Genomic DNA, 24,352 nt, shown 5'->3' with positions numbered 1-24,352 from the left:
CTTAGAATAGAAGAAATGTATGTCACTACTGAAACTAACAAATAGGTGAGGTCTAAGTCAGCAAAAAATCTCCTCTGCCTGCCAGGGATGGGTGTTGTATTTGTAGATTCTATTGCTTCTATCTTGTTCAATTTCTGGCTTCCAGCAAAGTAAAGGAAAGTTTAAGAAGCTCAAGGATTCATCCACTGAGATGTTTTCTTTAGCCAGGCACCCTCAGAGGCAAGGTCTCCATAAGCAACTGTAGAGTATAGAATTCAGAGTTCCTCATACACTTCAGTAAGAAACCTACCTTGGGGAAGGAAGGGAGAAAGAAAGAAAGAAAAAGAGAGAGAAAATGAAGATTTGTGGTTTGTTTGTTTTTTCCTCCACTGAGGTAGTTTTTAGGATAAATCATTAGCAGGATTTGTGTTCAACTGCTTCCTCCCTACCCAAAGTCATAAAACTTTGTCAGTCTTCTACTTGTGGAAATATTAACCTAAGGTCCACTTACTAGGAAGCCTAATTAGGACTCAATCTGAAATGTTAAACATTTGGTATTGATTATCTGAGTCCACCTTGATGTCATGCCAACTGTCATGCCAATCGTCAGTCTTACAGCTAAAGAAAAACCGGAGTATCAAGAGATTAGAGCACAAGGTAGATCAATACCATAACCAACAGGGCCTCATCTATCAACAGCCATTGCCACTCATGAGCCACTATGGTCCTTTCTTTAGTTTCACTTGTCCCTCAAGAGAGTGGTAAATTACTCCTGTAAAAAGTCTAATTAATGTTGTCTTGTTGTGCCTATCTGAAGCTAAGCCCTACAGAAAAGAAACCTTAGATTCAGGATTCAAAAGCTTCAAGAGACACTAAACTGCAGCTTAATGTTTAGCCATACTAATGGATACTCTTCGTAAAATCTGAGGCCAATATTATTCTACAGAACAACTGATATATCTTAAGAATCAAAGGGTGGAACGTTCACCTCTATAGGTACAGTCTGCCACTTAGAAGTAGCCCTGGTCACAAGTTTAGAGCTCGCTTATGTGAGTTTTTAGCCAACCAGATGAACCAAAGCCATCCTTTGAAAGGAGCAAGTACAATATCCCACTTGCAGAAACTAGAATGGTACATGTACATTAAATGAAAAGGTAGCCTTGTTTATCTAGAGAGGCCCTTCTATTCTCAATCTGAAAAGTTGAGTGGCTAAACTTTATTGTAGTCCACTTGGCTGAAGCCAGAGATCCATTATTCATTTTTCTAACAGGTATTTCCCTACCCACTCTTGGCCACAATTCAGTCCTAAAACTTGCCTTCTATTAGTCAGCCTTCCACTAACAGGACAAAATAGACGATTTGTTTATTGCATTAGTGGGGTACATAGACTATAGATTATGTAGAACCCACTCAACACTATCATGGATATAAAATAATATTGCCCATAGCCCTCTCTTTCATTGACTGTGCCCCATGATACCACACTGAACATGCCTTTGCCATGAATTTTACATGAGTCAGTTTTATTTTATTCTATTTATACTATTCAATGTTCATGCTACAAATTTTACAAAAAGTACAAAAGCCTAATCCATTTTCCAATGCCAGGTCAAAGCCAAGTGACAAAAGAATAGACAAAATGCAACAAAAGGAGCCCCTGGACCCCATTAGCAGCCCTACTACTCTTCAGACAATGTACTTAAAGCTGTAAATATTATCACAGGAGAGTCTCTTGTCTTTGCAGCGGCCACAGAGTTCCTGTCGATGAGGCCTCTTTAGGTCAATATGTCTTTTCTTCTGAGGGCAGGAGCAACGGGACTTTGAGCAAGTCTTTAAGGAAAAAGAATATTTCCTTCAGTTTAGGGCAGTGGGGTGGGGGGGTGACAACTAAAATGATTCCAAAACACCATCAGTGGAGTATCTCCCACATCTAATCACCATCTTGTTTTTATTTCCATAAGAAGTTACAGGTCAAATTGAACCAAAACTTGTGTTTATTCAAATCTTATTCTGTGGGAGATGGTATCAAGAGGAAATAGACTTTGATGAGGGGGAAATTTGACCTTAAGTTTTCTAGAGACCTCTAACTAGCTAGTTTTGCTTTTTTTTTTTTTAAACTAATTTTACTAATAATAATAGCTAGGATTTAGATAGTGTTTTAAGGTTTGCAAAGTACTTTACAAATACTATTTAATTTAATCCTCACAACAACCCTGGGGTGTAGGTGCATTATTATCTCCATTTTACAGCTGAGGAAATTGAGGCAGAGATCAATGACTTGCCCATGGTCACCAAGCTGGTAAGTGACACTGAATTTCAACTCAGATCTTCCTGACTCCAGACCTAGTGCTCTATCCACCACACCTAGCTGCTGTGATACCATGATTATACAAACAGGCATAGAACACAGGAACAAGATTTCAGGATTCCTATTTCACTTAATACCAATCAGACCCATAGAAGTATTGGGGCTGTAACTAATTCTGGGCTTCACACATTGAAAAGAAGTGGACAGCTTGGAACTTGGAAAAGATGAGAACACAAACCTATATGTAACAAGATTTAATGAAATTGGGACTTTATCTGAAGATATTAAGACAATCTAGGATGTGAAATACAGTGCCTAGCACATAGTAGGCCCCTGAAAATGTTTTTTGGTTCAGTTCAGTGATTTCCCAACAACTCTGTACTAGATCAACCTGGTACAGAAAAGAAATAGAAGTGCTGTAGAATGAGAGACTTGAGTTGAAAAGTCTCCTGAGAAGTGTTCAAACGTGAGACTGAGTCACCCAAAAAAAAAAAATTCTAATGAAAACTATTTTTAAAAAATTTTTTAAAAACATCTTCTGGAATGGCTTGGACAGATAATTTTACACGTTCGAAAGGACAGATTTAATTCTAGTCCAATGAATTTATGATTACATCTTAGCTTCTCCTGATCATTGTAAACAAAATTCTGCCTTACCTGGCACTGGATCCCTTCCACTCGATAAGGGTTAAAGCTCTTTTGGCACTTGCGACAGAGTTGTTTGAAATAAACCTGAAGAGAGATTTGGCATTTATACAAATTTATATATCCCAATTCCTCCATTCTTAATCCAGGTAAAATTGACCCAATTCTTATCTACAAAGGGCAAAAATGAAGGCAAACTTTAATTCAGGGCATTGACATGCACCTAGATCTCAAGGTCAGGTTTAGACCACTAGTGGTGTGCTCAAGCCTGAGACCAATCACTTTGCCTTCTTCCCTTTTCTTTCCTCCAGGAAAGTAAGCTTTCGGATGTTGTACTGTTACAATGGGGCACTTCATTCTCATTGCTCCATCTGGTGGCCTAAGTGAAAATTTCTTAATTCCCTAAGAAAGTAGTTCAAGCCATAAGAACAAAAAAAGTCCATCTGACCTGACAGAGGATCATGGATCTAGAGCTGAAAGACACCTTAAAGTATTTGAGCCCAACCCCCTCATTCTATAGATGAGGAAACTAAGGCTCAGAGAGATTTAGTGATTTGCCCAAGCCACAAGGAGTAAGCTTCAGAAGCACGATTTGAATCCAGAACTTCTGACTCCAAGAGACCATGCTCTTTCTACTATACTAGAGGGAGAAGAGGCAAAATATCAAGTTAAGCTAACGAAATTCAGCATGAGACTACCCACTGGCACAGATGTGGGGCGTGGGGGTGTGTGTGGGGGGGGGTGTAGCTATATGTCTACACACATATGTGTGCGCATGTATACATGTGTATACATGTGTACATGCATGTGCGTATCTGTATGCATTTATTGTATACACCTATGTGCCTACACATACTTAAACAACTAATGACCAACACTTCATTAGAAGGAAAAACAAGCAGCAAATTTCATAAACTGTAGCCCTATTTGCATTTTGTGTTAAGACTTTTTAAAGTTGGGTTTTATGTTTTTGTAAGGCAGAGAAGCATGGACTGACCTTGGTTACCAGGTGCTAAATTCAAAAAAGGTTAAGAGTCATTATAATGGACATCTACATGATAAAGGATAAATGGCTATTTGTGCAAATACCTCCAATGAGAGGGAAAACTACCAGACCTGAAACCAATTATTCTACTTTTGGACAATTCTGATTGTTGTTTTTCTTGACATCAAGCCTCATTTTGCCACTTTCCAATTTCCATTCATTGCTCTCTGGAGATAAACAGATCAAGTCTGATAATCTCTGTTCCACGTGACAAGCCCAAGAGCAACTCATTTCCCGGAGTCTTCTCTAGGCTGGGGTCCTTGATTCCTTCAATGGGTCACAAAGAACAGACTTGAGGCCCTTCACCATCCTGCTTGTCCTCATCTCTGTGCTCTCCAGCCTATCAAATTCCTTCCTAAACTTCGGTGTTCAAAACTCAACACAGTATTCCAGATGCATTCTGACCAGGGTAGAGTACAGAGGGATATTTTTTGAAGTCTAGGCCAGTGGTTTCATTAGTGTAGGAAATTCCTCTACAGAAATTTCCTCAAGATGAATTCCCTCTGCCAATGTTGGTCAGCAGCTCTTCTGATGATTTTGAGAGTTGCCGAGACACTAAGAAATTTATTGACTTGCCCATGGCCATACAGCCAGAGATGGAACTTGGATTTAGTCTACCTGATTCTGAAGCAGATTCTTTATCTCCTACTTCACATTACCTTTCAGGCAAAGGCATTATCTCACCTCCTTATTCCTGGAGATTTTTCTTGTATGTGCAGCTCAGCATTGCATTGGTTTTTTGTTTTGGGGGGTTTTTTTTGCTGCTACATCACACTGCTGACTAATGTTGAGTTTACAATCCTTTCAAACACAGATCTTTTGGGGACAAATTACAATCTGGTCATGACTCCTTTATCCTGTACTTGTGAAGTTGATTTTTGAAAATCTAACTATAATTCTTTATAACTATTGAATTTTATCTCATTAGTTCAGCCGTTTTCTAGACTGTCCCTGGACCGACCATAGGTTTGATCTTTCCTTAGCATATCAAGTAACACTCAAAGCAGCAACACAAGAAACTACATGACTTGTAGAATATTTCTATGTGGATGGAGCAGGGGTGGGGAGCCTTCAGCCTCGAGGACACATGTGACCTTCTAGGTCCTCAGGTGAAGCCTTTTGACTAAGTCTGAGTTTTACAGAACAAATCCTTTTATTAAGGGGATTTGTTCTGTGAAGTTTGGATTTAGTGTGGCCTCAAGGCCACACCCCTGGAATGGAGAATCAAGATACCAACCTTGTGTACATTTCTCTTTTCTTTAGCCCTTGGGGCCAATAACCCAACAAATATTTTCCCCTTAAGAGCTAGAAGAAAAATGTTTCTTCTAGTTATTCTTGTCACTTACCTTATTACTCCCAGAAATACACCAGACATAAGCACTCTCCCACCTGGTCTTGCAGTCTTTACAGTGAAAGTAGCCATATTTCTGTTCCAAAAACTGCCATGAGGAAAGAAAAAAAAAAATCTTATGACTACCCTCAAGAGATAACTATTTCCTCAATTGTCTTTAAAATAGTGTAAAACTTAAGGGATAAACCAAAAGGAAAAAAGTTCTATCAACCATTTGTTATTAGGCTCCTCTGAGCCTAAACAGTGGGATTCTCTGGGGTTTGGAAAGATGCCCCCGATTCTTTTAAGAACTCTAAATATCAATGGCAAGTCACTTTACCACCTGGGCCTCAGTTTCCTTTTCTGTAACTGAGTGAGGTTGAGCTAAATGATCTCTTATGGTGCCGCCTTAGATCTGGCATTCTATATTTCTATTATCTTTGAATATCAAAGAATTTCAGAGGGGCAGCTAGGTGGGACAGTGGATAGAGCACTGGCCCTGGATTCGGGAGGACCCGAGTTCAAATCTGACCTCAGACACATAACACTTACTAGCTGTGTGACCCTGGGCAAGTCACTTAATCCCATTGCCTAGCAAAAAAAAAAAAAAGAAAAGAAAAGAAAAAGAAAAAAGAATTTCAGAGCCAGAAGGGACCTCAAAGTCCATTTGGTGTAACCCAGAACAGAAAAATCATCCCTTCTACAAAATCCCTTAGCAGTCATTCAGCCTATGCTTGAGGGTCTGCAGGGACTGAGCAGCCAGCCCACCGTTCCAGTTTGGGACAGCTGCAATTGTGAGAAGTCTGTCTTTTTAGACAGAACAAAAATCTGCTTCTCTGCAACTTCCACCTTTCTGGTTTTGTGCCCTGTGGCCAAGAGAAAAGTCTCGTACCTCTGCCGCATGAACATCCTTCATGTATTTAAAACTAGTTCTCATTATCTCTCCCAATACTCTCTGCTCAAGGCGAAATAAACATTCATTTTCTTTGGCCATCCAAGTTCCTCATCATTCTCATTCTAGTGGCCCTTCTTTGGACAGGCTTTACCTTTGTCGCTCCTAAAATGAACCAGCCATAATAGGACACTGAACTCCAGATATAATCTGGCCAGAACAGAGTATAATGGGACTATCACTTCTATTTGTTCTGGACACTGCATTTCTCCTTTAAAGTCATAATCCAGTGCCTTATCAGGCTAGAGCTGTTTGTTATATTTTCTTTTTTTAAATATATTTTTATTTCATTATATATTTCCCAATTACATTTAAAATTTTTTAGCATTCTTTTTTTAAATTTTGAATTCCAAATTCTCTCCCTCTCCCTACTCCTCCCCTACCCCTTGAGAAAACAAGCAATGATAGCTATTATACATGTGAAGTCATGCAAAATATAATTCCACATTAACCATGTTGAAAAAGAAAACACACAAAAACAAGAAAAATAAAGTTTAAAAAAAGTATCCTTCAATCTGCATTCAGAGTTTATTGGTTTTCTTGGAGATGGACAGCATTTTTCAACATGGATCCTCTGGAATTATCTTGGATTATTGTCTTGATCAAAGTAGTCAAGTGTTTCAAAGCTGATCCTTACAATATTGCTGTTACTGTATACAACGTGCTCTTAGTTCTGCTCACTTCACTTTGCATCATTTCATATAAGACTTCCGAGGTTTTTTTGAAGTCCTCCTGTTCATCATTTCTTATAGCATAATTGTATTCCATCACTGATGGTTAATTTTCAATGTGAGGATTTACACTTCAGAAATTAGCAAATGCTGGTCATTTGTAAACTCAGTAACATCACTAGACTAGAAGGAGGAACTCCTGAACCACATAACTATCAACTGTAAACACTCTGGGGGTCCAGATATTCAAACCATGCAGTAAGACACTCTGGGTCATCCCTAATACTAACTGGGTTTAAGGCTTAGCTGGACTGGTTGTCCCTTGTGCTATAGTTGCCATATTTAAAAGCCTAGGATATGGAAAGACTTATATGAAACTGATGCTGAGTGAAGTGAACTAGAACCAGGAGACCATTGTACACAGTAACAGCAACACTGTGCAATGATAGATTTAGTTCTCCTCAGCAAGCAATGATCTAAGACAATTCCAAAAGACTCATGATGTAGAATGCTATCAACATCCAGAGAAAGAATTATGGAGTCTGATAGCAGATGGAAACATACTATTTTCTCTTTTTTTTGTGTTTTTTCTTTCTTGTGGTTTTTCCCTTTTGTTCCAATTCTTCTTTTACAACATGACTAATGTAAAAATATGTTTGATGTGATTGTGCATGTATAACCTATGTCGGATTGCCTGCTGTCTTGGGCAGGGGAGAGGGGCAGGAGGGAGGACGAAAAAAATTTGGAACTCAAGATCTTATAAAAAAAATGAATGTTGAAAACTATCTTTACATGTAATTGAAAAAAACAAAATACTATTAAGTGGAGGGGAAAATGAAAAAAAAAAAGGAAATACACAATGAGCAAGCAGATTCCAGAAAAACCTGGAAAGACCTGGAAAGACTCACATGAACTGACACCGAATGAAGTGAATAGAACCAGGAGAAGATTGTACACAGGAACAGCAACCTTGGGCTATGATCAACTATACTAGACTTAGCTCTTCTCAGCAATACAATGATCCAAGGCAATTCCAAAAGACTCATGATGTAAAATGCTATCAATATCCAGAGAAAGAATTATGGAGTCTCAATGCAGATTGAAGCATACTATTTTCACTTTTGGGGTTTGGTTTTTTTTTGGTAGCTTTTCCCTTTTGTTCTGTTTCTTCTTCACATGATTGATGTGTAAATATGTTTACGTAATTGCACACGTATAACCTATATCAGATTGCTTGCTGTCTTGGGGAGGGGAGGAAAGGGAGGGAGAAAAAGATTGAAACTCAAAATCTTATTTTAAAAATGAATGTTGAAAACTATCTTTACATGTAATTGGAAAAAATAAAATACCATTTACCAAGAGAAAAAAAGCCTAGGATAGTCACACTACTACTTTTACAATGTGGACATAAGACTCAAGATGCATAGAAAAAAGGAAGCCTAAGAGATTCCCCCTAAAATTTAACAATTTATCTAGCAAAAACAAGTCTTTCCGGCACAGCCACCCAGGGCTTTTCCAGAGGAATGGGCTCAGCCCATTACTGTCACACAGCTAGTGGGTGCTGGAACCAGGCAAGATGCAAACTCAAGTTTTATCCCTAGGCTCCAAACTAGAGCTTTCCTTACTATATTAGGGGCCTCTTCACGTAAGAATTTAAAGCCAAAGGCTAACCTGAACTTGAAACTAGTCTTATAGAATCATAGTGGAATAGATTTAGAAATTAAAGGGACCTTAGAGGTCACATAGCTCCCTCTCCCTCTCTAGGAAACTGAGACCCAGAGAGTTGAAGTGATTTGCTATCACCCTGATGGGAGAAAAGCTGGTTTCTATTAGTGAATTCAGACTAAATTATATAAAAATGCTTATTATCTTCTCTTTTCTTCCCTCAAAAAAAAAAGAAAGAAATGAAAGAAAGATTAAGTTTGCTCACAGTTTTTCATACACCATTGGAAATTGCACAGAGATGAAGCTGGTGGAATCAGTGGCAAAGAACAATGGGGTGGGGGACTAGCAAAGGTGGGGCTCACCTGGAAAGTGGGCTTCTTGGGAAGAGCGCTTCCTTCCTTCTGAAGCTCTGCCTCCCCATCTTGGGTCTCCTGCTCCCGGGCAGCAGTCAATTCATCCGCCTCCTCCTGGGACTTCTCTTCCAGCTGCGATGGCTGTTCCTCTGCCTCCCTGGTCCCTTCTGGATCTGACAAAAAGGGCTGCTGAGGTCTGGACTCCACCACCTCTGAGGAGGCTTTCCCTTTCCCCTGGCCTTCTTGTTTGCTAAGGCGGATCAGGAGCCCCCGACCGAGCACTGGAGAATAAAAGCCTCGTGTGGAGAGGCCAGAGGGGCTGCTGCCTTCCCGGGGGGAGCTGCTGTACAAGGTCCTCGGCCCTAGCGAGCATTGGATGAACTTATCCTCCCGCGGGCTCACCTGCACTCCTACGTCTTTGGTGTTTGCTTTGCACAGCCTCAGGCTCATGTTGGGGTTCACCTGAGACAGGATGGCCTTGAGCTGCGCCCTCTTGTAACTGTCCAAGTAGTCGCCAGGGTTGGCCGGCCCCTGCCCAGGGCCCACCAAGAAAGCAGAGGGCCCAGGATGCTTCTGTTTGGGAAGGCCAGTCCTGCCCACAGCCAGTGGGTTTCCATACCCCTGATACAAGCTATAGGGGAAACAAACAAATCTCTCCATGACCCCACTCCTTCCCTGGGCAGCTCATCCGAAGCCTAGGGCTATTTTTCTTTGTTTTCAGTGCTTCCACACTTCCTATCACATCCAAACCTTCCTTCTCCTAATCAAGTCTACTCAATTTACCACCAGCTTCTCCATTTATCTCAAGATTGTGGCAGGAGCTGCTGCCTATTACTCCTGATTGAAATAGGAAACTAAGAAATGCCCAGTGTACTAATTGCCACCTGGTTCTCCACCACTCAACACTGCTCTCCTGTCCCCTTCCAGACTAGCCCAGATTTTACTTCCATCACCATTTTGTTCCACCCCATTCCCTTAAATTACCCATTTCAGTGCCTTCCTTCAGATCCAACCATTGCTATCTCTCTTATCTTACCCCATTTGACCTATGGATCAGGATAATTGTGTCACAGTGTAACTTGCCTTTATATTTTAGTCATTCTAGTACTCACCTTTTCGTTAGCATAGACAAATTTGTTTTCATGAGCCGTGAAGACATAGTTGTATCTGTATTGAGACTTGATGCATAATCCCTGCTATGTATGCAAGTGTACATAGTACAAGTACATACACCTACTTGATAACAACTAGTTGTCTAATTCATCAAGTATCGACTAAGTATCCTCCATTGCTTAGCAGCTCCTTTGGGGGGGGTAGATATAATAAAATTATATGAGGCAGTTCCTATCTTCAAAAGATAGGCAACTAGGTAGCAGTGGCTAGGGCACTAGGCTTGAAGTCAAATATCTGACATTTACTAGCTGTGTGACCCTGGGGCAAATCACTTAACTTCTCTCAGTCTCTGTTTCCTAATCTGTAAAATGGGGATAATAAAAAAAACCCCATCTCCCAGAGTTGTATCAAATGAGATAATATACAAAGTGCTCTGCACACCTTAAAACACTCAAGTCACTTAACCCCAACTGGCTCACCAAAAAGCAAAAAACAAAAAAAAACACAAAAAAACACTGTATAGATATTAGCTATTGTTATAATTAAGTTAGAAAGATTCATACATGTGAAATAACTCACACTACTTCAGTACTTCAAAGATCCATTATCTCATTGACATGGACACTACCTCAGGCCAGTCAACAAACATTTATTAAGCACCAACCACATGCCAAGTGTTGTGCTAAGCATCACAGATATGAAGAAAAGCCAAAAAACTAAAGCAAAAACTACAGTTCTTGCTTTCAAAGGTTTCAGCCTAATGAAGGATACAACATATGAAGAATTATATACAAAATATATACAGGATAAATTGGGGATAATCTGGGAAGAAAGGCATTAAGAGTAAGGAGGTCTACAAAAGGCTTCTTGCAGAAGATGGAACTCTAGTTGAGACTTGGAGAAAGCCAGGGAAGCCAGCAGGCAGAAGGAGGGAGAATGTTCCAGGCATGGGGACAGCCAATGTCTATCATATTAAATAGCAATCCCTCAAAGACTTGGCAAATGGTTTTTGACAGTTGTTGTGGCAAAAAAGTTCGTCATTCTGTGACCAATCTGGTGATGAGTTTTCCCAAATTCAGCTAGACTGATCCTCAAGAAATGGCCATACCATTTGCTGCCCGCCTAGTACTTGACTTTCAAATTTGTTAGGATCTGCCAGAACTGGACTCCATTGGCCTAGGCTTCTAGGCCACAGGTTCTTCAAGAACTCCATGCCAGAGCCAAGATTGCTGAGGGAAAGCAGTGAATTGCTTGAGCTCTCCCCCCAAACCCTTCCAAATACCTATAAAAATGGCTGGAAACAAATTGTAAAGCAGCCAAAGCCACAAAAAGAAGGTGAAACAAATTTCCAGCCAAAGACAGCCTGGATCAGAAAGGTATATTGCACCGGGTAGGCAGAGGAGCACAGTTCGGCATGGGCGTGCAGGCCGCAGCTATCCTGGAGCAGGCCTCAGAGGACTGAATCACCGGCAGCTGTGGCGGTTTCCAAACTCCTCAATCCAGGAACACCAAAGACAGCTTAGAAGTGAGAGAGGAGCTAGGTCTCAGCCGCAAGTCTCCAGTGCGGCCCGGGGCCACGGCTGTTTCCTGAGTTTCCAGCCCACAGACTGAGGGGGAATCAAGTGGCTGATCACAGGGGGATTGCAGGGATCTCTTTGCCAGTGCTAAGGCAGGAATCTCTTGCTTTGCCCATGCTTGGATCTGGGTCACAGTTCTGAGGGGCGGTCCTGGCGCAAGGTGGAATGCTGGTGTGGTGAAGCTTCTTGTGGCAGTGGAGAGGAAACACCTCGCCCCTTATCGTAGCACCTTGGAAGAACTGAAAATTTTCAGATCCCTAGAAGTATCTCTGAAAACAGCTGTACAAACCCCCAAAGCTTGGGACAGTACATTCTCCACATTGGAAGCAGACTTTTACCTTAACAAAGAATTTAAAATTCAAGTAATTGGCTGGGATCATAAGTAAGCAGCACAAAAAGAGTCAGACTATATTATCTCACTTTGGTGACAAACAAGATCAAAACATACAACCAGAAGAAGACAACAAAGCCAAAGCTCCTACATCCAAAGCCTCCAAGAAAAATATGAATCAGTCCCAGGCCTTGGAAGAGCTCAAAAGGGATTTTGAGAAGCAAATAAGAAAAGTAGAGGAAAAACTGAGAGTGATGCAAGAAAATCATGAAAAACAAGTCAACAGCTTGCTAAAGAAGACCCAAAAAAATACTGAAGAAAATAACACTTAAAAAATAGCCTAACCCAAATGGCAAAATAAGTCCAAAAAGCCAATGAGAAGAAGAATGCCCTAAAAAGCAAAATTGGACAAATGGAAAAGGAAATCCAAAAGCTTACTGAAGAAAATACTTCCTTAAAAGTTAGAATAGAGGGCAGCTAGGTGGCGCAGTGGATAGAGCACAGGCCCTGGATTCAGGAGGACCTGAGTTCAAATCCAGACTCAGACACATAATACTAGCTGTGTGACCTTGGGCAAGTCACTTAACCCCATTGCCTAGCCTTAAAAAAAAATAGACATCTAATTCAATCTAACAACTAGTCTAGTATGTATATATTTAGGGGCAGCTAGGTGGCGCAGTGGATAGAGCACCAGCCCTGAAGTCAGGAGTACCTGAGTTCAAATCCGGTCTCAGACCAAACACTTGACACTTACTAGCTGTGTGACCCTGGGCAAGTCACTTAACCCCAACTGCCTAAAAAAAAAAATTAGAATAGAGCAATTTGTAGCTAGTGACTTTATGAGAAATCAAGACACTATAAAAACAAATCCAAAAGAATGAAAAATTAGAAAACAATGTGAAATATCTCATTGGAAAAACAACTGACCTGGAAATTAGACCCAGGAGAGAGATTTTAAAAATTATTGGACCATCTGAAAGCCATGATCAAAAAAAGAATCTAGACATCATCTTCCAAGAAATTATCAAGGAAAACTGTCCTGATATTTTAGAACCAGAGGGCAAAATAGAAATTGAAAGAATCCATTGATCTCCTCCTGAAAGAGATCCCCAAAGGAAAACTCCTAGGAATATTGTAGCCAAATTCCAGAGTTCCCAGGCCAAGGAGAAAATATTACAAGCAGCCAGAAAGAAACAATTCAACTATTGTGGAAACACAATCAGAATAACACAAGATTTAGCAGCTTTAGGGACCACAGGGCATGGAATATAATATTTTGGAGGGCAAAGGAATTAGGATTACAACCAAGAATCAATTACCCAGCAAAACTTAGTATAATCCTGCAGGGGGGGAAATGGTCATTCAGTGAAATAGAGGACTTTCAAGCATTCTTGATGAAAAGACCAGAACTGAATAGAAAATTTGACTTTCAAATACAAGACTTAAGTGAAACATGAAGAGGTAAACAGGAAAGAGAAAATCATAAGAGACTTATTAAGGTTGAACTGTTTACATTCCTGCACGGAAAGATGATATTTGTAACTCATGAGACCTTTGTCAGTATTAGGGTAGTTGGAGGGGAAAAAATTATATGTACATATATATAGATATAGACAGATACATAGACAGAGGGCACAGGGTGAGTTGAAAATGAAGGGGTCATATCTGGAGAATAAAATTAAGGGGTAAGAGAGAATTATACTAGGAGAAGGAGAAAGAGAGAGGTAGAATGGGGTAAATTATCCCACAAAAAAAAAAAACACAGAAAAGAAAAGGCTCTTACAGTGGAGGAGAAACTGGGGAAGGTGAGAAGGAATGAGTGAATCTTATTCTCACAGGATTTGACTTAAGGAGGGAATAACATACACACTCAATTGGGTATGGAAATCTGTCTTGCCCTACAGGAAAATGGGGGGGGAAGGGGACAAGAGAGTAGGGGGATGATAGAGAGGAGGGCAGATTGGGAAAGGGCGTAATCAGAAGCAAATACTTCTGAGGAGGGACAGGGTCAAAAGAAAGAATAGAATAAATGGGGGGGTGGGAAAGGATTAAGGGAAATAGAGTTAGTTTTTCACAGCATGTCTACTATGAAAGTGTTTTGCGTAACTGCACATATAACCTATATTTAGTTGCTTGCCTTATCAATAAGGGTGGGTGGGGAGGGAGGAAGGGAGAAAATTTGGAACTCAAAGTTTTAAAAACACATGTTTAAAACAAATGTTTTCACATGCAACTGGGAAATAAGAAATACAGGAAATGGGGTACAGAAATCCATCCTGCCCTATAGGAAAATAGAAGGGGAAGGGGATAAGAGAAGGGGGGGAGAGATAGAAGGGAAAGCAGACTAGGGGAAGGGATATTCAGAATGCATGCCATCTTGGGGTGGGGGGAGGGTGAGATGTGGTGAAAATTTGGAACTCAAAATCTTGTGGAAGTAAATGTTGAAAACAAAAAAATAAATAAAAATTACCATAAAAATAAATAAGCAAAAAAAAATTTTAAAAGATAAAAAATTAATAAACAAAAAATAAATAAATAAAATAAAATAAATAAATAAATAAAAAGAGCTCCATGCCAGTGCCAGGACAAAGTAGAACTCTGATTACAAGATAGTAAATGATCAAGTGCTTATTGTAGGTAAGGGTAAAGACATATAATATATTTCCATTCCCTCATCCCAGTCAACCCAACATTTGTTAAATGCCTCCCCCTGTGCTAGGAGTAGAGAAGACAAAGAGGCTGTATAGTCCCTATCATAATGGAGCCCACACTCTGTTAGAGAAATATGATACACTTCAAATAATAGCAATACAGAATGTTATATAGTAAATGCATAAGAGAGTTCAACTATGAATGTCTGGGGGAGAAAAGATGATTACTAAAATTGTGGGGATCAGTCGTCCTGCTTCTTCCCTATGAAAAAGGGAGAAAGAAGGGTCAAATAAGAAGGAGGGTAGGTTCAGAGAGGAAGTCATCATAAGCAAAACAAATTTTAGTCACAGCAGGTGGGTCAAGAAAAGAAAAAGAAAAAAAGGAAAGAAGGAAGGAACACATGAAGAAAGGAAGAAGGAAAGAAAAAAGGAAGGAAGGAAGAAAGAACCAAACAACTTAGAATTGGAGTCTGGGTGAGGGAAAGAGAAAAAGGGCAGAGGAGCAGAAGAATATTACATCAAGCATAGATGAGCACATTCCACTCTTACCACCTTTTTCTTTGTAAAGAGGAGGTGAGAAACAAGAAGAAAACTTGTAGGAGAATAGGATGAAGGGAAATACACAACTATCATAAGTGTGAATATTACTTGGATGAACTCACTATAAAACAAAAAAAGGATAAGAGAATGAATTAGACAGCAGAATACATCAATATGCTGTTTAAAAAAAAAACCCACTTGAAAGAGAAAGATTTACACTTATAGTCACTGGAGCAAAATCTATTATGCTTCAGTTGAAGTTTTTTAAAAGCTTCAGGAGGGGGCAGCTAGGTGACACAGTAGATAGAGCACTGGCCCTAGAGTCAGGAGGACCTGATTTCAAATTCAGCCTCAGATACGACCTGTGTGATCTTGGGCAAGTCACTTAACTACAATTGCCTAAAAGAAAAAAAAAGGCAGGAGGAGCAATCAATATCTCAGACATAAAATTAAAAAGGTGTTACACAAATAAATCCAATCCGATGCTGCTAAAATTAGACGAGAAGCAGAGAGATGGGGGGGGGGCGGAAGATTTGCAACAAGTTTTTCTGATAAAGGTCCCATTTTGAAGACATATATAGGGAACTTATTTAAATGTATAAGAATAAGAGCCATTCCCCAATTGATAAAAGATCCAAGGACATGAACAGGTAGTTATTAGAGGAAGAAACCCAAGTGATCAATAGCCAAGAAAAAAACGCTCCAAATCACTAATTATTAGAGAAATGAAAATTCAAGCAACTCTGAGGTTCTACCTGGCATTCATCAGATTGGCTAAAATGACAAAAAAAAGGGGGGGGCTGTGGGAAAACAGGTACATTAATATTCTGTTGATGAGGCTGTGAACTATACCAGCCATTCTGGAAGACAATTTCGAAGCATGCCACAAAGGCTGTTATATTATGCATACCCTTTGACCATTACTAGGTCTATATCCCAAAGAGATCAATGAAAGAAGAAAAAGATCCATATATACAAATATATGTTAGCAGTTCTTCTCATGATGGCAAAAAATTGAAAACTGAGGGGAAGCACATCAGTTGAGGAACAGCTGAACAAATTTTGGTTATTAATATGATAGAATAACACTTCTGCTATATGAAACAATAAAAAGAACAGTTTCAGAGGTTGGTAAGACTTGTATGAACTAATACAAAGCAACAATCAAGCAGAGTGAAGAAGCATTTATTAAGAATTTATGGTATTCCAGACACTATGTTAAGTACTGGGAATATAAATACAAGCAAAAAAAAAAAAAAAAAAAGATAGTCCTTGCCCACAATGAGCTTATATCTAGTGGGGGAAGACAATACAGAAAACAAAGATGATAAAGGTAGGACAGGATTATACACTCAGGAGCTCATAGGGAAAGTCAAAAGAGTCAAGAGTCCAGACTGCAGAGGGATGAAAACATGGCTAGGTTGGGGGTCCTCCTTAAAATGTAGGTTCTGGGAAAAATCATTCAATTAGGAGGAGAGGTCACAGGGATGGAGGGCACTTATATTGTGAGAAGTCCAATGGCAAAATGAACTTCCAGGGTGAAGAGGTTTTATTGAACAAGTAGAGATAAATTTCTTTGGCCATGAAAGAACATAACTAAAGTAAGGGAACAATGCTTCGCTAGAGTCATGTCAACTCCAGGCAGAAGTTACATATATATGACCAACTGCATTGAGCCAGGCTTAAAGTCTGCCAGGTGTCACAGTGGGGAAATGGAGTCAGGAGAATCCTACCTCAGCCATGCAGAAAAGTTGTTCTCCCAACCTTCCCATGAGAACACCCTCTTGCAGCTCATAGATGCAGCTCACAAACCTCTTTGCAGGTTGCTGACTGACGTCATGGGTCAGTAGCTCAATCAGTTCCTTGTTAATCATACCTGGAGTTAGACTTCATTAACAGTTCCCAGCGTCTTAAATAGCAAATTCCCCTTATCAGTGTTTCAAGGTGGAAATATAGTTTAATTAGGGAACATCTCCAAAGTGAGCTCTAAGTAGTTTGTATAACTTCCTACACATGTTCTGATTCCTAATAACATTCTGAGTAAAACAAAGTTTCCATTAAGATCATAAGTTGCTACTCTAAATAAATTTGCCTCTCTGTTTCTCGAGCTTATTTATTCCTTTCTAACCATTCTTAATCTGAAAGAATGAGACACTTTTAGGACTTGAATCCTATACATATGATAAGTTCAAACAGTGATTTTAACTCTTGCTAGGCCGTGGAATGAATTCAGATCAAAACAGTAAGATCTGCTACTTAAAGCTTATATGCTTTAGTATTAATCACTAGCCTTTGTACAGTTGGGTCCCCAGTGGGGCAGCTAATACTAGTCTGGGATCTGAAGAGATGAAGAAGGAGGGCCCTAGGTGCCACTCTGTTGATCAGGAACAGAGCTGGGATAGGAATCCAGGTCTTTTGACAGTACAGTGCTATTTCTGGAAACTTCAACTGCAGTCAGTTTGAGCCACTTTTCTTTAATCTGAATTCTCTTTTACTGCTGCCGGTATTTCAGCTTTTCTCCTTGTTACTCAGGAAGCATCAACACTACTCATGATGCATCACCAGTATGCTACTCTGACGAAGAGATAGTATTGAAAGTTATGCTGACTCAGTGACCCATTGTCCCCAGTCCTGCTTGTCAATCAGCCTTGGGGAAGGCGACCATCTTCAGCTTTCCTATTACCTGCTATCCAGGACAACTGTTAAACATCACTTATGGCAATTGAGAAGGAGCTGAGATGCAATGGCCCATCCCCTTTTGCTGAGGTGGACCTATCAGAATTGTCTTTATCTCATGGGGAAAGATATCAATAACAACTGACTTGAATCCCTGGCTGATCTCTACTAATCAGCTTGTCAACATTTTACTATCTTGACATATTTTATTAAATTCTTTTTAATTCTTTTTTTCCTGAGTTTTGCCTCTTGAATCAGGGTGAAAGCCCAAAGAAAGAATTTTCCTTTTAACAACAGCAAATGGGAGTTAAGTTAATGGTTACCAGAGGTTTGAAGGGAGCAATAATGAAGTGAAGGAGCAAGGAGAGAGAATAGAGTTAAAGGAAATACAACTTGCTTATTTTCATTCATTCAGTTGGAACCCTGCCCTCCCACTGCCAACCTCCTTCCCTCTCCCTTCCATACATACGCTGGAAAAACTCCAGTGGTTCCCTAGTACCTTATTGGAGCTGGGACTGGAGTCAAGAAGACCTGAGTTCAAATCTGACCTCAGACACTTACTAGCTGTGTGATCCTGAGCAAGTCATTTAACCTCTATTTGCCTCAGTGTCCTTGCCTGTAAAATGAGGATGATAATAATAACACCTTCTTCCTGGGATTTTTGTGAGGATCAAATAAGATAATATTTGTAAAGTGCTTAGCACAGTGCCTGGCACATAGTAAGCACTATATAAATGTTAACCTTATTATTGTTACTCTTCTCCACATAGTCTGTGATCCAGTCACATTGCCTTGCTTTTCTTCACACAAGACACACAAATCACCCAGCTCTGCATTTTCACTGGCTGTGACTCATGCCTGAAATACTTTCCCACTTCATTTCCATCTCCAGGCTTCTTTCAAATTCCAGAAAAAATTCTGCCTTCTGCAAGAAGCCTTTCCCAGTCCTCCTTAATCTTAGCACCTTCCCTCTGAGATCCTCTCTGATTTATCCTGTTGATATCTTGTTTATATGTAGTTTGCATGTTGCCTCCCCCATTCAACTATGACCTCCTTGAGAGCAGGATTTTTTTGGGGAGGGGGGGCTTTATTTGTATCCTTAGTGCTTATCAAAGTGCTAGCACTTAGTAGGTATTTAGTAAATGACTTAAACCTTGCTGCCTCTACCTGCTGGAAGCATTGGACTTTGAACCCAGGCTCTCCGATTTGAAACCCAACCTTCTTTCCAGTCAGTGGTACGCAAATAAGTGTTTAATAACCAACTTGGGATGGGGAAAGGGACACACTTTTAATTTTAATCTGCATTATTAACATTTTTCCAGCACTTTCTTAAGTCTAGACAGTCAACAAAACGATACCTATTTCAGAGGGTGTAAATGCTTGCCAGCTCCAGCAGACCCCTGTTTCCAGTGCACTACGTTAGAAGGAAGCATGGAGATGTAGAAAAGGCTGTTTGGGGAAACATATAGTAGTTAAATTTGATGACAAATATGTTGTTTTTAAGGGAGTGGTGGGAAATAAATTTGGAAAGGTAGGATTGTAGAGTGCTCTGAATAACAGGCTAAGGGGTTAAGGCTTTATTATGTTGACACTGGGGAACCATTGGAGTTGTTTGGTAAGATTGGTGACAGTCAGGTACAGAGCTAGGTGTTGACATCATCAGAAGAGTGCTTTAGAAAGATTAATCCGGCATCAGAACATGTGCTAGATCAGAGGAAGGAGAAAGGAACAAGGTAAAGGCCTACTTTATGCTAGGCTCTCTAAAGATACTGTCTCATTTGTTCCTCACAGCAACCCTGCGATGTAGATGCTATTACTATCCCCATTTTACAGCAGAGTAAACTGAAGTAGACAGAGACGAAATGACTTTCCCATGATCACAGAGCTAATTAAGCATGGAAGGCAGAATTTGAATTCCAGACCCAGAGCTACCTACGGGCAGACATCAAAACTACAGAGTTGGAACAGCCCTCCGAGGCCATCTAATCCAACCCATCATTGGATTGAAAAGGCAAGAACTAGAAGCAGGGAAAACAAGTTAGGAGGATTTTGCAACAGTCTAGCCAAGAGATGATGACTTTAAATCCTGATTCTACCACTTGTGTGACCTAAGACAACAGAGGAGGAACCATAGTTTAGAAAGAAGACTAATTCTAGAAGACTTGAACCTGGACTCTAAGCACATGTCAGAAAATTGCTACTTGGTGGGATCTTGGAGATCATTTAACCCTCTTTAGCCTCCTCTGTAAAGCAGGATAAGATGAAGACCCTTCCAGGTCTATATTGATGATCAAATGTGATCTGATTTGGCAGGACAGCAGTAGGCCTGAAAGAAAGGGAATAGCAATAGTATAATAGAATTGAAATTCACTTCCCACCATCTCCACCAACTGTCTTGCCTTCCCCCAGGTATCCTTTCAAACTACACCTCCTCCTACCCCTCTTCGGTCTAGAATGTGATATTTAAACTCTGACATTATACGTGCAAGATGTCCGTCTATGCCCCATTTTCCATCCCTGTAACCTTCTAGACCGATGTATCCCGCCATGGCTACTACTCCCCACCCTGTGTTGTCCACTTCTGTTTCAAATGTAAATTCCTTGAAGTCTTTGCTTTTGTATTTGGGCAGCGTTTGGTACACAGTGAACATATATTAAAGGCTTCTCCTCTCACTCAGCAAAAGGCCAGAACCCACAGCACCCCGACTCTGACACTATATCCAGTTTATCCTGTCTATATCTTGTTGTTTGTAAAACAGATCTGCTCTTGAGAGTAGGGACTGTCTTTTGCCTTTCAAGGTATCTTCAGGGCTTAGTAGGTATTCTTTTTAGTTGACTGACTAGATATGGTCCTTTAGAAAGATAACTCAATGGCTTTTAGCTTCTGCAACTGGGAGAATGGAGGTGTTGTGATACAAATAGGAGAAGATAAAAAGACTTGGTTTTTTTTTTTTCCGACGGTGTGGGGACTGAGGTGAGAATAGGGACAAGGTCTAGGCTCCAGAGTCCACACCTTCTTCAGTATGCAGTGCTAAAGTTTTATGGTGGCTAAAATTTATCACAGGAAACAATAGTGGGGATAATTCAGATTCAGTAAACGTTAATCAAACATCCACTAAGTGCAAAGCACAGTGCCATTAGCATGAGAAAGACTCGAATAAAAAATAAATTCTCTGTCCTCACAGCAGGTTAAATCTAGTCTGAGAGCCTTGAGCCCTTCTCCCTAATCTTTGGTCGCTTTCCTCCTTCTCCAATAATCACCTTTATTCTCATTTGTGCACCTGTAGTACACACTCCCGGTATATAAAGATAGCTATCATTTATGCAGCACTCTTCAGTTTGCAAAGCATAAATATTAACACATTTTTATTCTTTAACTACATTGTATCCCCATTTTACAGATGAGGAAACAGAGGCAGGAAAGGGGTAACGCGGCTTGCCCAAGTTAGAGGTGGGATCAGAACTCGGTATTTCAAAATCCAGGTACTATGCCACCTAGCTTCCTCAGCAAAGTTATGCCCTAAAAATCATCGGTTGAAGAGGCAACACAACCTCCATGATCCCCAGCCTGAGCTGGCAGAGCCCCAGACCTCCCCAGAGCCACGAGGAAGGTGACGGCCCCAACGCCGCCCTGTGGCCACGCCCACCCGACCAGGACGCAAAGAGCGCAGCTACGCCCCTCGCCTGGCCCCGCCCTCCGCTCCACGTTGGCTGAGAGTCCCGGCGCAGGTGGAGGGGGAAGCGAGGAGTGCACGCTCATGCGCAAAGCAAACACTCTCGAGTCCTCCTCGGGAGGGGCGGGTGGGGTGAGGGGTCAAGTCCATCCTTGTCCCCGCCCAATCCCTTCGACTCGTCTTTCAATTCAGAGGAAGCCCGACTGGGGGCGAGGGGTGGAGCCAAAGCTGCGCCGAATCGCGCTTCCGGAAGCCACGCTCTGCGTCTCGTGGTCATGTGCCTGCTCGGCTGATTTTTGGCGCGAGAACCTGAAAATTCGCTGAGATTGAGTGCAAACGGGTTTAGTCATCGGAGCCCGAGGGCGGCGGCGCGTGTGCGCGTGCGTACCCCCACCTTTTCCTTCGCCCCCCACCCCTCCGCCCCTGCCTCGGTCCGGCTCGCGCGGGGAAGCCTCGTCTTTCCTCCCTGCAGGGCAGCGACCGTAGAGCCAGTTAGTGCCGACGTGAGGGCGGGGGTAGGTAGTGACCAAGGTCTTGGCCCGCCCGGCTTCTGCCCCTCTCCTGGTATTCCTCAGCACCGCAGACGTAAGGATTGGAATTCGAAAGAAATAGGATTCGTATTGAACCTTCCCGGGCCTCAGTTTACTTATCCGTGAAATGGGAGGGTTGACCCACGACGCAGCTGCAGCTCTCCGGTGCTAACGTTCACCGATGACCTCCCGTTTGTTTCTCCTGTCATTGTTTTTTTCCCCATCTCCTCTACTTTGCAGACTTTAACAGACAAGTAATACTGGGGGCAAGAAAATGCCAGCTGGATACCAGGGGAAAACAACTTTTTTTGAAGTTTTTAAGACACGGTGCAGTGAATCAGGTAGGACGTGTTATTTCATTGTACAAACTCCACATCACCAACCTTTTTTTTTTTTTAATAGTTTCAGCCTCCATTGCTTTTTTTCATTAATATTTATTTTCATTAAATTAGCCGTACTCATGGTGGGGCACTCCCTCTTTCCCCCCCACCCCTGCCCACCACTCTCTTCCTCTCCGCTTTTAGAATGTCCTTGAGGACAGGGCAGGTCTTAGCGGTGCGCCAGGCATGCCAGTGAACAATATGTTTACATTCATTAATCCTATGTAGAAGTATGTTTATGGGCCTTTCTAGTGAGAAATGGACTCGATGATGAGTATTCAGCACCTGCTAGAAACTTTATTTGCAAGACAACTTACAGATAATTTGTGTGTCTTTAGGAGATAATTAGTGATAATTTGTGTGTTTTTAGGAGATAATTCATGATAAAAAGTATGTCTTTAGGAGAAACAGGGTTTTTTTGCCCCTCTTTATTTGCTGTAAGGTGTGTTAACAAATATTTTAACCGCCTGAGAAGTAACTTTAATAGACACTTAATTACTGTAGTGTGTTACTTGTCTCTAGATTGTGTAAGTATGTCAGGCTTAGAGTAATTGATGACTGAAAATTCAATTCCATAAACATTTAGCACCTGTTATGTGCCTGGTACTCCAAGTGCTATCTTCATATCACTTGTACAACTATTAATGTCCATTAGGCAGTGTTTGTAATAAAAAATGTTGTGAAAATATGTGGTGAAAGTCATGAAACCTTTAACTTATACATTACAGAGAATACCCTTTGGTTATATTAAAGGAGTAATAACAGTACTGCCATATTTCACAACTGAACTCAGGTCCTCCTGACTCTAGGACTGGTGCTCTATTCCCTGCACCTAGCTGCCCCGTACTAGAGCTTTCTGAAGAGATTTTCTCTTCTAGCAAGCATTTATTAAAAGTCTTTTTGTTGTTATTGTTGAGTCATGGCCGACTTGCAGATCAAGGTAAAAATAATGCTATACAGAGTTAAACATTTTGTATCTAAGTTCCAGAAATAAATAGTACCAGCTTTTATATATAATGAACCAATCGATCAATAAACATTTATTGTGTACCTACTATGTGTCAAGCACTGGGGAACCTAAGGAAGCAAAACACAGTCCCTATCCTCAGAGGTTGTTATCTTATGGGGCGACAACATAAACAAGATATATACAAAGCAAACCATGTGTAAGGTAAATAGGAAATAAATAATAGATGGAAGGCCCTGGAATTAAGAGGTGCAATCATTTGGTAGTATAGAAATGAAAATAGTGGGGCAAGGAATATTGAAGGGGAAAATTTGAGTTTAAATTATTAGTGATGCATTTTTCCAGTTCTAGCACAGATCAGTAGACATGCTGGTACCTGTTTATTTACTCTACTAGGCAATTTCCCACTTGTACCCCCTGTGCTGTTTCCCTAAATATTGTTTCTAACCCAATGAACATAGATGCTTATGACAGCTTGACTTAATGCTAAGCAAATTAGCAAATTAGAAACAATTTGATCTAATTCTTACCTTTTTTCATTTGCCAAAGCCATAAAATCTCATATTATGAATCTGTGTCCCTGAACATTTAAATGACATTGATTAAAGCTTAAGGTGTAAGGTATTTGGTTTTGTTTTTTTTTTTTCCACAGATTTAGGACCAATAAGCCTTAACTGGTTTGAAGAACTTACTTCAGAAGCTCCACCTTATAATTATGAAACTTCAGAGGATCATGGAAATAAAACTGAAATTATCGAGTTGAATTCTTTTAAAACACCTCAGCGGAAACCTTTTACTTATAATCAACTGGCATCAACACCGTTAATCTTCAAAGAACAGAATGTAAATTTTTCATTGTATTCCTCTCCTTTAAGAGGACCAGATCATTGCAAATTAGACATAGGTAAGTGACTTTTGTTTGAATATAGATTTTTAAAATTTATTCACGAGGGTGAATTTTTTTC

The 24,352-nt window shown here is 40.5% G+C and overlaps 2 protein-coding genes across 2 annotated transcripts in view; one reads left to right on the top strand and one right to left on the bottom strand.

Moving 5' to 3' along the window:
- Positions 1 to 1,593: 1,593 nt before the first annotated feature.
- On the bottom strand, positions 1,594 to 9,620 carry ZAR1L (zygote arrest 1 like). The gene is made up of 4 exons (XM_027835177.1): positions 8,958 to 9,620; positions 5,324 to 5,416; positions 2,945 to 3,019; positions 1,594 to 1,809 (listed from the first exon to the last, which is right to left on the bottom strand). The coding sequence occupies exons 1-4, from the start codon at positions 9,606 to 9,608 to the stop codon at positions 1,666 to 1,668; spliced, it is 963 nt and encodes a 320-aa protein (XP_027690978.1). The 5' UTR covers positions 9,609 to 9,620; the 3' UTR covers positions 1,594 to 1,665.
- A 12,191-nt stretch (positions 9,621 to 21,811) lies between these two features.
- The window catches only part of BRCA2 (BRCA2 DNA repair associated), a 72,408-nt gene continuing 69,867 nt past the window's right edge, over positions 21,812 to 24,352 (top strand). The window contains exons 1-3 of the mRNA XM_027835256.1: positions 21,812 to 21,890; positions 22,281 to 22,381; positions 24,040 to 24,291. Of these exons, the coding sequence (XP_027691057.1) occupies positions 22,315 to 22,381; positions 24,040 to 24,291 (319 nt within the window). The 5' untranslated portion in view covers positions 21,812 to 21,890; positions 22,281 to 22,314. The remainder of the gene's footprint in view (positions 21,891 to 22,280; positions 22,382 to 24,039; positions 24,292 to 24,352) is intronic.

This window comes from Vombatus ursinus, unplaced genomic scaffold (assembly GCF_900497805.2).
Source record: "Vombatus ursinus unplaced genomic scaffold, bare-nosed wombat genome assembly UNPS02014813.1, whole genome shotgun sequence".
Classification (NCBI taxonomy): domain Eukaryota; kingdom Metazoa; phylum Chordata; class Mammalia; order Diprotodontia; family Vombatidae; genus Vombatus; species Vombatus ursinus.
This window is presented reverse-complemented; position numbering and strand designations above follow the sequence as displayed.

Excerpts from the sequence above, each read along its gene's own strand:
- ZAR1L (XM_027835177.1), bottom strand. The coding sequence starts at position 9,608 with ATGGAGAGATTTGTTTGTTTCCCCTATAGCTTGTATCAGGGGTATGGA. Across the intron at positions 5,417-8,957 it reads CCAAGAAGCCCACTTTCCAG|TTTTTGGAACAGAAATATGG; the intron begins GTGAGCCCCACC and ends TCCTCATGGCAG. Across the intron at positions 3,020-5,323 it reads GTATTTCTGGGAGTAATAAG|GTTTATTTCAAACAACTCTG; the intron begins GTAAGTGACAAG and ends ATCTCTCTTCAG.